The 10,950-nt window shown below is 43.4% G+C and overlaps 1 protein-coding gene across 1 annotated transcript; it reads left to right on the top strand.

The window, feature by feature from the left end:
• Positions 1-5,909: 5,909 nt before the first annotated feature.
• On the top strand, positions 5,910-7,154 carry PRSS35 (serine protease 35; the record flags this gene model as incomplete). Its single annotated transcript, XM_082308028.1, has 1 exon — positions 5,910-7,154. The coding sequence occupies exon 1, from the start codon at positions 5,913-5,915 to the stop codon at positions 7,152-7,154; it is 1,242 nt and encodes a 413-aa protein (XP_082164154.1). The 5' UTR covers positions 5,910-5,912.
• Positions 7,155-10,950: the final 3,796 nt, after the last annotated feature.

Below are 10,950 nucleotides of genomic sequence, written 5' to 3'. Positions count from 1 at the left end.
GCTGGGTGGGCAGGCTGGGAGCTGGGGATGGGGGCGGAGGGCGGCTGCCCGGGGCCGGGGCAGCCCGGGGCCGGGGACCGGGCAGTCCGAGGTAACGTCCCTAAGGTGGTCTTTTTTTTTTTTTTTTTGCGATGTCGTTCTTCCTACACGGGTCGTTTTAAAAAACTGATGAGGTTGAGCGATGTCAGTACCTTGGGCTCGGCAGCTGAAGGGTTTTGTGCAAAGCTCCTGCCTCTTCAGCCTGGTGGATATTTTTTTCATAGGACTAAAACGTGACATGTTTCTTTGGTCCTTTTTTTTTTTTTTTTAATTTGAAGCTGGTTTCACAAGACGGCTAACGGGACGGAAGCAAGGGGCACATTTATTGGGCTTTCAGGGGTTTGCCTCTGTGCCGGGTCTTCTGCGGGGAGCAGGCAAGGAGCCTCTTCACCCTCCCAAACAACCTCTCCTTTAATTCTGATTCATCCCCTCAGCATTCGCCCTACCATCCCCGCGCTCTTCTGGAACTGACACTAATTTCATCCAGATTCGCCACTGCTGGAAGCAGATTTATCTTGGAATGGCAAAAAAAGCCGTGCCAAGGTATTTAACTTGCAGGCTCTGGAGAAAGGGAACTCCTTCGGATCAGGCGCGGAAAAGCAGAGCCTCCCGCGGAAAGCAGGACCAGGGGATGGCTGAAGAGCTGTAGAGTTAAAGCCGCCTTCTCCAAACCCTCGGCTTCTTCCCGCAAAACCCTGGGCTTTAACATGCTAACGCACAGGAGCGGCCGGCAGCAGCGGAGCGGGCAGTGGAAAAGCGGCCATCCCAGCCAAGCCCCCCCGTCCCCGCCGGTCCTGCGGCCGGTTCCCGGCCGGTGCCCGCCCGCTGCCGTCCCGGGGGCCGCTGCCCGGGGCGGCGGGTCTCCACCCCCGGAGCCGCTCAGCGGCGGAGCAGCGGCCGGGACGCGACCTCCTCGCCTTCCCCCGCCCCGACCCGGAGGAGCGGGGAGAAGCGCCCGGCGGCGGGGAGGGGTGGGAAGAGCGGGGGCTGCCGCGGGGCCAGCCCGGGCGGCGGGGGGCGGCGGGCGGAGGGCTGAGCGGGGCCGCGCCGCCGGCTGTCGGGGCGCGCCACCCCGCGGCCGCGGCGGGGGCGGCCGGGAAAGGGACAAGCCCCGCCGGGGGTGAAGCCCCCGTCCCCGCTGCCATTCGTCCCCCCCATTTCTTTATTTCCCCCTGCGTGGGTGATTTCAGAAATGAGCTGTCACGCCTGCCGTGTAAAAGTAGTTCTTCTTCTGCCTACTGAAGCTGCTTAAATTTTGTAAGAGCCAGGAGTCGCAGTGGGGTTTTCTCCGCCAGTCGGAGTGGAGAACAAAATCTATGCACCAATACATATAGACTGAACGTGCCCGGAGGAGCGAAGGGCACGGTGGCGGATAAGGTTAGGGTAATGGCTTCTTCCAGGAAGAGTGAGATTTCCAAAATTTGTTCTCTGTTTTGCTTTGTCAGAGTAGAACTGTGAATTCCAACTTTCAGGCCATCTCAAGAATAAGGCCAAAAGCAGTTAAAGGAGCTGGTTAGTGTAGCAGCCTCTAATATTTTATGGTCTGAAAATTGCATTTAAAATCATGTAAGCTTAGTTTGAAATGTGCTGACTTTCCTACAATGAGGAAACCCCAGAGCAGAGTCTGCACTGAACAGACCAAGATAAAACACTGCCAGGTAGCTGGACACAACTTTTCTTCTATCGGAGCTACACTGACACGTAAATTCACTCTGGGGAAGAGAAACCTATTCTAGTTCTGCTTGACTACCAGCCTTCCCCTGGGCATTTGAGATGCATTCTGCTCAAGTAAGATAGGCTATACTGACAAAATATTTGAAGGATACCCTGAAAAGTTAGGACATGGGTAGGTTTTGTCCTGTGAATGCAGAAAGATTTTATGTTGGAAGCAAGAAGTGAGAGAACTGAAATTACTTTTAATTGTATACTGTACACCTGGCAGCTGGAATGCCACCAAACAGGGAGTCCTCACCGTTATCAGCTGGCTTTGGAAACTGGAGGAAGAATTCCAAAATTTTCATGGAGCTGGGGATCTCTCTCTCACTTTGTAGTTTCCATCTTCTCCTGTCTTCTCTGAAGCAATTCATCCTACCATAAAGACAGAGCTAACTCAAGGCTTCTAATTACTGTGAGCCAACCCAAAATTTGTATGGCAAAGGAGTGAAGAAAAGGAGAGGGCAGAGCAGCTTGGGGTTTGGAGGAAGAGTGGAGAACAGCGTGGCAGAAAGCATGAGTAAGATGTTGAGGGTTTTTTCTTGCGTCCAGCTTGTAGCCTTCTCAGGGCCTTTCCTCCTTCCTCTGGAGGCTGTATTCTCCCTCCCCTTCTCTCACCCTGCAAAGGTGTCTTTGCAGCTATCTACACATTTCCATCCCCATTGTCTGGCAAGAGGAACCCCCGTGTTCCCTCCTTGCCGGCAACCTGTACAGGCCCAGGGCAACTGCTGATGTTGCCCACTCTTGAAGCTGGCCTTGCTTAACTGGTAGAGATCGGATTAGTAAACAGAACTTAAGTGTATGGCTGTAAATGACAATGCTGCCTAGTAGGACCACTGCTCTGGTCTGTAATGAGAATTTCCATTTTCATCAAGTTCCTTGGCTTGGACTTCTTCCAGTTCTACTGAAGAAGTGTAGTTTGTTCATTACGAGCAACAAGTGGTTCATTATAAATGATGAACATTTTGGCATCCAAGGCTGCCTTTGTAAATAGTGAGCACTTGAGTATAGTATTTCAAATGGGAGGCTCCAATACATCTATTGAGGGTTGTGTGTTTTGATTTTTTTCTTTTTAAAGAGTGGCGGAAGGGAGACGTAGTGCTCCACCCGTTTGCTTCCAGAAAGTCTCTCTATAAAGCGAAGTTAGTTATGGGTCCAGCTGGGAAGACTTCAGCCATCGCAGTGGAATGACATCAACCCAGGCACCTCTAAGACTTTCTGTATGAACTAGCAGTTAGCGAATGAACTTTCCTTAGGGCTCACAAAATTCAGCTACAGAGAAATATCAAATACCCAGAGCCTGAGGAAGGGCTGAGAAAGGGAGGAGTATTCTAGGAAAGAACATAAAAAAGGCATTCTCGAGCCTGACAGAACAACGGGGTTTGTTAATACCTTGCATCTGTTCAACAGCTCTATTAGGGCAAAGCAAATTAAAACCAGCTTTTCTGCATTAATATCACATTATTTATCATCAAATCGTGCTACTTTGCGACAGGCTGAAAACAAAGAGAAGGAGATGCTTCCTTGTACAACATGTAGTTAAGCTGTGGAACTCCTTGACGCAGAACATTGTGGATACAAAATTTTATATGGGTTCACAGGAAGACTGGCCAACTATGGAAGAGAAATCCACTGAGGCTTCCTCACACTACAGAAACTACCTCTGGTTTCAAGTCCATGAGGTGCAACTGGTTGTAAGCTAAGAGACTATGAGGGAGGAGGGACATACAGGGTTGCCCTATTCTTGTGCTCTACCCTAGACATCCACATTTGGCCAGTGTCAAAAACAGGATTTTAGGCGAGGTGGACCTTTGGTCAGGCCAGGAAAGCTATTCTTATGTTCTCATCGTAGTCTTTCTTTATTTTGACACCTCATCATTTATCCATAGATATGTAAAATTATCATTCCTCTTCAAATTTAGTACTAATTGAGCAATAACCAAAACCATACTTTGAAGGTAACTTTGTATAAAAGGCCTGATGTTTAAATATGTGCATTTCTGCTATACCAATAACCTAGGCTGTTATGGTCAACTGGGGTCTCTGCAAAATCCTGTGCCTGGGATGACTCTGCTCTGCTTTCAAAACCTTCAGATATATTTTAGTATAACTGCAAACTCCCCAGAGCTTAGGCCTGTGAGTCACTGTAATCTCCAGATGTCTTATGAAAGTCTACACATTTTCTCCATAACCTGAGGTAGCTACTTTAAAGCCAGGGTGGGTATCTTTATACTGCACTGTAAAATGTGTTTTATGTATATCCTAGTAAGTAAACTCCGGGTCAAAGTTGGTGTTCCATGGAGGCGAAGGTGAAAAGTATCAAAAATTGCGCTAAAACAAAACCACCCTCTGAATTTGGCATCAGAAGCAACAAGCTGTGTTTAAACTGTAGTGCTTAGCTAAAAAGTGATAATTGTTACCTCTTATAGACAAGAACTATGGTGAAGATGCCTCAAAATTATAGGAGTTGTTGGTCCATTACACAGCTTTTAAAGTGATGTCACCACTTCTTTTTCCATGTTTGCATACATAGTCCTATTTTTTCATGCTAGATCTTTAGCTAGCTTGTAACCAGGCTGTTTCACTGGATAGCAGTACTCGTATTATTCTAAACTAAGCTCAAGAAAAGGAAAGTGGCTATCTTCGCCCTGGTTTACACTGCCATTACAATGTAAACCAGAGAGCTTAACCACATACATATCCTTGAATTGCTTGGCTTTTAAAGTTTAATCATAGGCCCTTTCTTTCTGCACAGCTGAGGTTTCCATGTAGTTGGAATGAAGGATATGAGAACACAGCGCAGCTTTCCCAATGGCAGCGGCCAGTAGTTGGTTAATGCCACTGACATCACTGCTGCCAAAGGAGAAAAATGTTCTTTTCAGTAATGTTTTGAGCTCGGAATCAAGACTTCTGGGTTCAGTTTCTGGCTCTGCCACAGACTTCTAACAATTTTACATTCTTTCTGCATGTTTCCCAGCTACAGATGGGAATAATACTGCTTTTTGTCTTTCCCGTTTAAAGTATTAGGTCTTCGTGTGGTGCATCACCCCACCTAGGTGGGGCTTTCCACATGTGACCATAGGGCACAGACAGCACAGTTCCTGCAGCCTTTGTGGGATCCTGCAGGAAAAAGGCCTGTGATGAGTCAGCAGACTTGTCCCTCCTACTTGGCTGGGCTTTCCTGCATGTATATAAGCAGGAGACTCCTCTAGACCAGCAACCTTCTACTTTCCTCACTCATCTGTCCCCTCCAACCATGGATTTTGAAATTCTCTGAGAGAGATTCAGACACCCACGCGTAGGAAATGAATGAGGTTTTTGTGGCCATGGCACACAGGGAGATACAACGCAGGATCTGCAGGAGTCCCGTGCCTTTCAGAGCAGCAGAAGCTGAAAGCATTTAAAATGGGACTTGCCACCTTGTTTAGGTGCCCAAATTGCTCCACCTGTCACATCCACACAACATAAACTTTGAAAGGTGAAAGGAGATCTTTCTAAGTTAGTTCCTTGGGAGATCAATTAGCAAAGTGCCATTTTCCATAGCAGGCAGATTGACAGGTCTTAGCTGGGTGGGTAATGCAGAACCACTGGTGACTTTTAGATCACTTACAGCTGCCACTTTTTGGCCATTACATGAAAGAGCCCAATTGGTCTGGTTTCCTAAGGGTTCCTAAGTCTCACAAGTGTAGTCTGTCTGTCCACCTCTGCCTGGATCCCAACTTTTGAATACATTCATGGTTTTCAACCATATTCTACCTACAACCAGTAGCTATAGAGAAGAGAAGCAGAAGCGTATCACATAATTGCATTCCTATGGGATAAATAAAAACAGGGCGCTGTACAGAGTGGAATGACTCAGCCTACTGCCCCACTGAGGGAGAAGCAGTTAAAACTCAGCTGTTTCCACCTTCCAGTAGGTAGGTCAGCATGGATGCTGGCTGACTTGTCTGCACCCGTCTTGCTAGAGACCCTTAGAGGCGTCAGAGGCAATACAGGGAATATCTGAGGCATTTCTGTTTTGGCCAGAGTGTTAAATTGTGTTCCACTGATGTCAGTGCTAATATTGCATGATTATACTTTGAAGACACTAAGATAACCATGTATATTTCCAACGCGTATTTTCAAATGTCTCTTTCTTGTTTTAGAAAAACATAGATAAAATGGAGCACATGTTGCTGCTATTCGTATTTTTCATACCTATATTGGGTCTCGCTAATGGAGCAGAAACTGAACAAGATTTTACTTGGCACTTAAAGAAGATTCCCCAGATTGTGAGCGAAAGAACTTTCTCCCTTGACAGCCCTAAATTTGAAGCAAAAACCAAATTAGAGCTGAACAGTGTATGTGGAATTGAATGTCAAAGAAAATTGCCGGTGCCAAGCCCGTCTGACTTGAAGGACCTCTTATCCTATGAGACCATTTTTGAAAATGGCACACGGACCCTGACTGAAGTGAATGTCCTTGGACTAGTGCTTGACCCAGCTGGGAACACAACCACACGAAGGTCTTCAAGAAAGAAGAGGCAGATATATGGAACAGACAGTAGGTTCAGCATCTATGACAAGCGGTTTATGACCAACTTTCCGTTCAACACAGCTGTGAAGATCTCCACCGGGTGTAGTGGCATTCTCATTTCCCCCAAGCATGTGCTAACAGCTGCCCACTGTCTGCATGATGGCAAGGATTATGTTAAGGGCAGCAAAAGACTGAGAGTGGGCTTGATGAAGACGAAATCCAGAGGCAACGGCAGGAAACGCAAAGGTGCTAAAAGAAGTAGGAGAGAAGTTTCTGTAGCCCAAGAGGATCCCGAAGTTGCCACAGAACCAAGGCGGCAATCCAGAGGTGGTGGGAGAAAGCAGAGGAGATCTGGGAGGAAGCAGGGGACCTCAGATGGCATGCCCTCCTTCCAGTGGACCAGGGTGAAGAGTACCCACATCCCGAAAGGCTGGTTTAAGGGTGTCTCTGGGGATATTGCCCTGGATTATGATTATGCTGTTCTTGAGCTCAAGCGTCCCCACAAAAGGAAATACATGGAGCTGGGAATCAGCCCAACAATCAAAATGATGCCTGGGAGCATGATCCACTTCTCAGGTTTTGACAATGATCGATCTGGCCAGCTGGTCTATAGATTTTGTAGCATTTCTGATGAGTCCAATGATCTCTTTTATCAGTACTGTGATGCTGAGCCCGGCTCCACTGGATCTGGCATCTATCTCCGCCTTAAGGAGCCGAACAAAAAGAAGTGGAAACGCAAGATCATCGCTGTTTACTCAGGCCATCAGTGGGTGGATGTCAATGGTGAACAGCAGGATTACAATGTAGCAGTAAGAATTACTCCTCTCAAATATGCCCAGATTTGCTTCTGGATACATGGGAATGATGAGAATTGCACACAAGGCTGAAGAGAGCAGAACCTGACTCGCTTAGCACCCGTATTACCGTAGAGTGAAAGTCTGCTGCAGCAGTTACTGGAAGAACATCACTCCACGTCAGGATGTTTTTGAACTCAAAGCTCACAAGTAATGTTATGGTAACTTGAGGAATGCCGAATTGCTAGGGGGTGGGTAGAATTGTCAAACAAAATATTTCTAATTGTGATCAACCCTAGATATGCACTTAAAATCCCAAACTATATTTATATTTGCAATTGTGATAAATTCAAGTAATTCACATCAGAAAAAAAATGACTATACCTGTTTGTCATTTTTTTTCCCAAGGGAAGGATTGAAACATCTCAAACTGGTATTATTAAACAATATCTATTTTTCCAGTGGATTTGCTTTTCTCAGGGTTTTGTTACAATTCTTCAAATGCAAGTTGTGCATACAGCACATTACTGTATGTGCAGAATGATCCAGAGAACTGCATTATTTTGGCATTCTCTAAAGACCACAGCTCCATGTTGAGAAGCAGCAGTCTAGTTCATGCTTGTTAGTTTGGAAAACTTTGTCCTCTGGTTGCTGCAGGAAGACTTCCATGGAAATCCCAAATTTCTGTAGCTGAGGGTTAGACCTTAAAGACAAGTTTCACTTCATTGTTCAGTAAAAATAACAAAAAGAACATAGAAGTTTCCATGTTTGGGAGAAGAAGAAACATCAGGACATAATTTAATGCCTTTAAATCTTCTTTGAGAAGCTATAGAAGTCTTAAACAAACACATGCATTTGCATTCCAATTAGTATTTGGAGAGATGTAGGTTTAGTTTCTAGTCAAATGTTTAGCTTTACCATTGGGAGAAGTCACTGACTTCTGAAATGGCTATTTGACAATCATTTAGAGCTTCACAGATGATAGATTTTTTGGGTGCTGATCATTTTTGCAGTTTTTATAAATTACTTTTATACGAGTTCAGCTTCATAGATAGGATAGTATGTATTAGACTGGGAGTTGGAAAGCAATATTGTAGTCTGGCTTTATACAGTTTTGCAAAATGGGTAGTTTTAATCATGTCATATTCAGACTCCACCTCAACATGAGTTACAATGTTAAACTAAAAATTTCTCCCAACTAAATTATACCACCTTCTGAATGGTAGAAGAACTATCCTGTACATTATAACAGATATCTTGTTAGGTAGCAGCAGTAGTTAGCAAATAATTTGGTTCAATATGTTTGCTGAACCATATATTTAATGAAAACACGAAGTGAGCTTGACTTTTACACACCTTTAAACACAAACCACCCTTTTAAAAATTGCTGTTGATTGCTACACAAGTCTATATCTTTTATTTTATATCAAGATTTTGAAGCGCACAGGATTGTTATGGTGCTACATTAATCTAATAATATAAAACGATACTGTGCATTTCCGATCATATCCTTCGGGTTTCAATACTTTTAAGATTATTCACCACCACAATATTTCATTTTTTTGATCATAAGTTTATGCTGACCAAAATACGTTTTCTTCCTGTGCAGAAGAAAAAAATATAAGATTTTAAAATACTGTTTGTTTCTTGGTATCTCTAAAGTATGCTTGTAATATCTTTTGATGAAATAAGATAATTTTTAATAACCCATTTTTCTGTAGATGATTGAAAGTATAAAACCTGACACTTTGAATGTGCAGGCAACTTACTTTGTCATATTATTGCCAAAGCATAAAAATTTAAGACTTGCTTCCATACCATAAGACTAACAATATTTCATTAATTGGAAGAGATCTTACTTTAAAAGAAACTATTTCTTTTAACATCAGCCTTTCCAGGGAACACTTAACTTTTTTTTTTTTTTTTAAATTTTGTGTGATTGTTTGCAGAAACCTAATAATAATTTTTAAAGTTTAGAAATTAATGTCTAAGGTTTTAAGGTTAATTTTTTTTTTTTATTGTTCTTAACATCTCTATTAAGATGTATGGCTTTGCTGACAGTAATTTTAAATCACCTCAGTCCAGTGTTTAATACTCTCGCTCTATGCAACGGGCCTACAATATTCTTTAGTCAGCTCTGTAATGTTTTTCTTAAGTGCCTTCTTTCCACAGTTACTGTGACAAATAAGGTACCACAGCATTAATCTAATACAATTCAACCTAGGTCCATGGATTTTGTTACAGTTATTCTCATTGTTGATTTGGGTCCAAAACTGATCAAGATAAGGTGGCTTAGTAAACTCCTTGTTTTGGTGAGTCTTATTTAGCTGTACTCCTTTAGAGCAGAAATATAATCTATTTCTTTATTAGTTTGGGAATCAGGGACAAGGTAAGAATGAAAAATGTTGATGTCAGCTTTCAAATGGTCTTGTTATAATAATCATCCGCTACAAATACCTCAGCCACGATCTGAAGTTCTCATACCAGACTAATAACAAATGTTTATCTTCAGAGGATAAATATTAGATGCTCAGTGCCTCATTTTATGGTACTAAGACATTAAAGAGGCTGGCCAGAGCAACATAAAAATTAATCAAAACTACATATATATATTCAAGCCTCTGTGTCTGAGTGCACTTGCACAAACACATGCAAATATACAGGCTTGTAGAGCATGTGCCGTTTTGACTGAGTCAATGCCTTCAGGGAAGGGAATGCAGGCACAAGAAGACATGGACAAAATGTTATTCCTGTTGTATCTGCATGCCGGGCAACATTTCAGTCTGCCACTTGGCCTAGTAGAGAAGGAAATGCTGTATGTAGGCATTGCTGACTTCTGAAATAGTTCCTAAATCGAGTACTTACTTACTTACACACAGCCCCAGGAGGTCAATGATGTCCCGTGTAGAGCTCTTGGTACCAGCCACTGCAAATGGGACAAGAATTTCTGAGCTGTCATCATCTCAGATTTCCTTAAAAAAAACTGCAGTTAGTATCTAGTTATCAATGAGAAAATACGAGGATGGGGTGTTCTTAGCAGATCAGATCTGCTGTTGTGTAGGACACCAGTATCAAGGCTGGCTTCCCAGCCCAGAAGGGGACAGAGCCCTTGTGGTGTTTCCCCAAAGGATTTTTCCCTCTTTCAAGTACCGGGCTGTACATCACTTGTTTTCATCAGTACTAATGCTTCTCCCTAAGAGTTGCTATAGTAGATCTTTTTCTTTCACTGTATTCCTGGCTTTAGGAAAAAACAAACGCAGTCAAATCACTTTTCTGCTAGAGGGCTACTGGCAATTTGTAAAGTTAACAAGTAAGTTTTTTCCCGGGCCAAAGATAAACCTCATATGCAAACTGTTAACACACCCAGACCAGCTTCTGCAAGGTATTTGTGCCTGTGTTTAATTTGGGTCTCTGAGACATACAATGGACGTCAAGGGGATTATCTGCAATGTGAAAAATTAAAAGTCTCAGTTTGTACTATCTTAACAAAAGAAAAAAGCAAAATTATTTCTGTTACATGAGGTATAGAGTACCCGATGCTTTAAAAATGGCTTAAAGAAAGAAGCTCCTTGACTCAGTTTGTAATTTAACACCCAAATTTTGCAGATTTATGAGTCTGCATGGAGTATGAATCAGCACAGAATATGGCTTAAGTAAAAAAATAATTCATCTACATGTGGAGGAGAAAAGCAGCTGGGGAGTTCCTCCTGTTCTGCTGATGAGGGATGACCTGGCAGCAAACAGCAATTAAAGCAGAAAGAGAGAGCAAGAGAAGTAGATGGTACGGAAGACCAGGAAGATGGAGGTGGTATGCAAGGGATACAGAAGGTGTGAAAAGTAACAGATGAAAAGGCTGCGAGGTAGCAGAGTGACCTGTTGTAAGAAAGAG

Source organism: Platalea leucorodia, assembly GCF_965183815.1.
Source record: "Platalea leucorodia genome assembly, chromosome: 3".
NCBI lineage: Eukaryota > Metazoa > Chordata > Aves > Pelecaniformes > Threskiornithidae > Platalea > Platalea leucorodia.
Note: the sequence above shows the minus strand (reverse complement) of the source record. Positions and strands in the feature narration are given on the sequence as shown.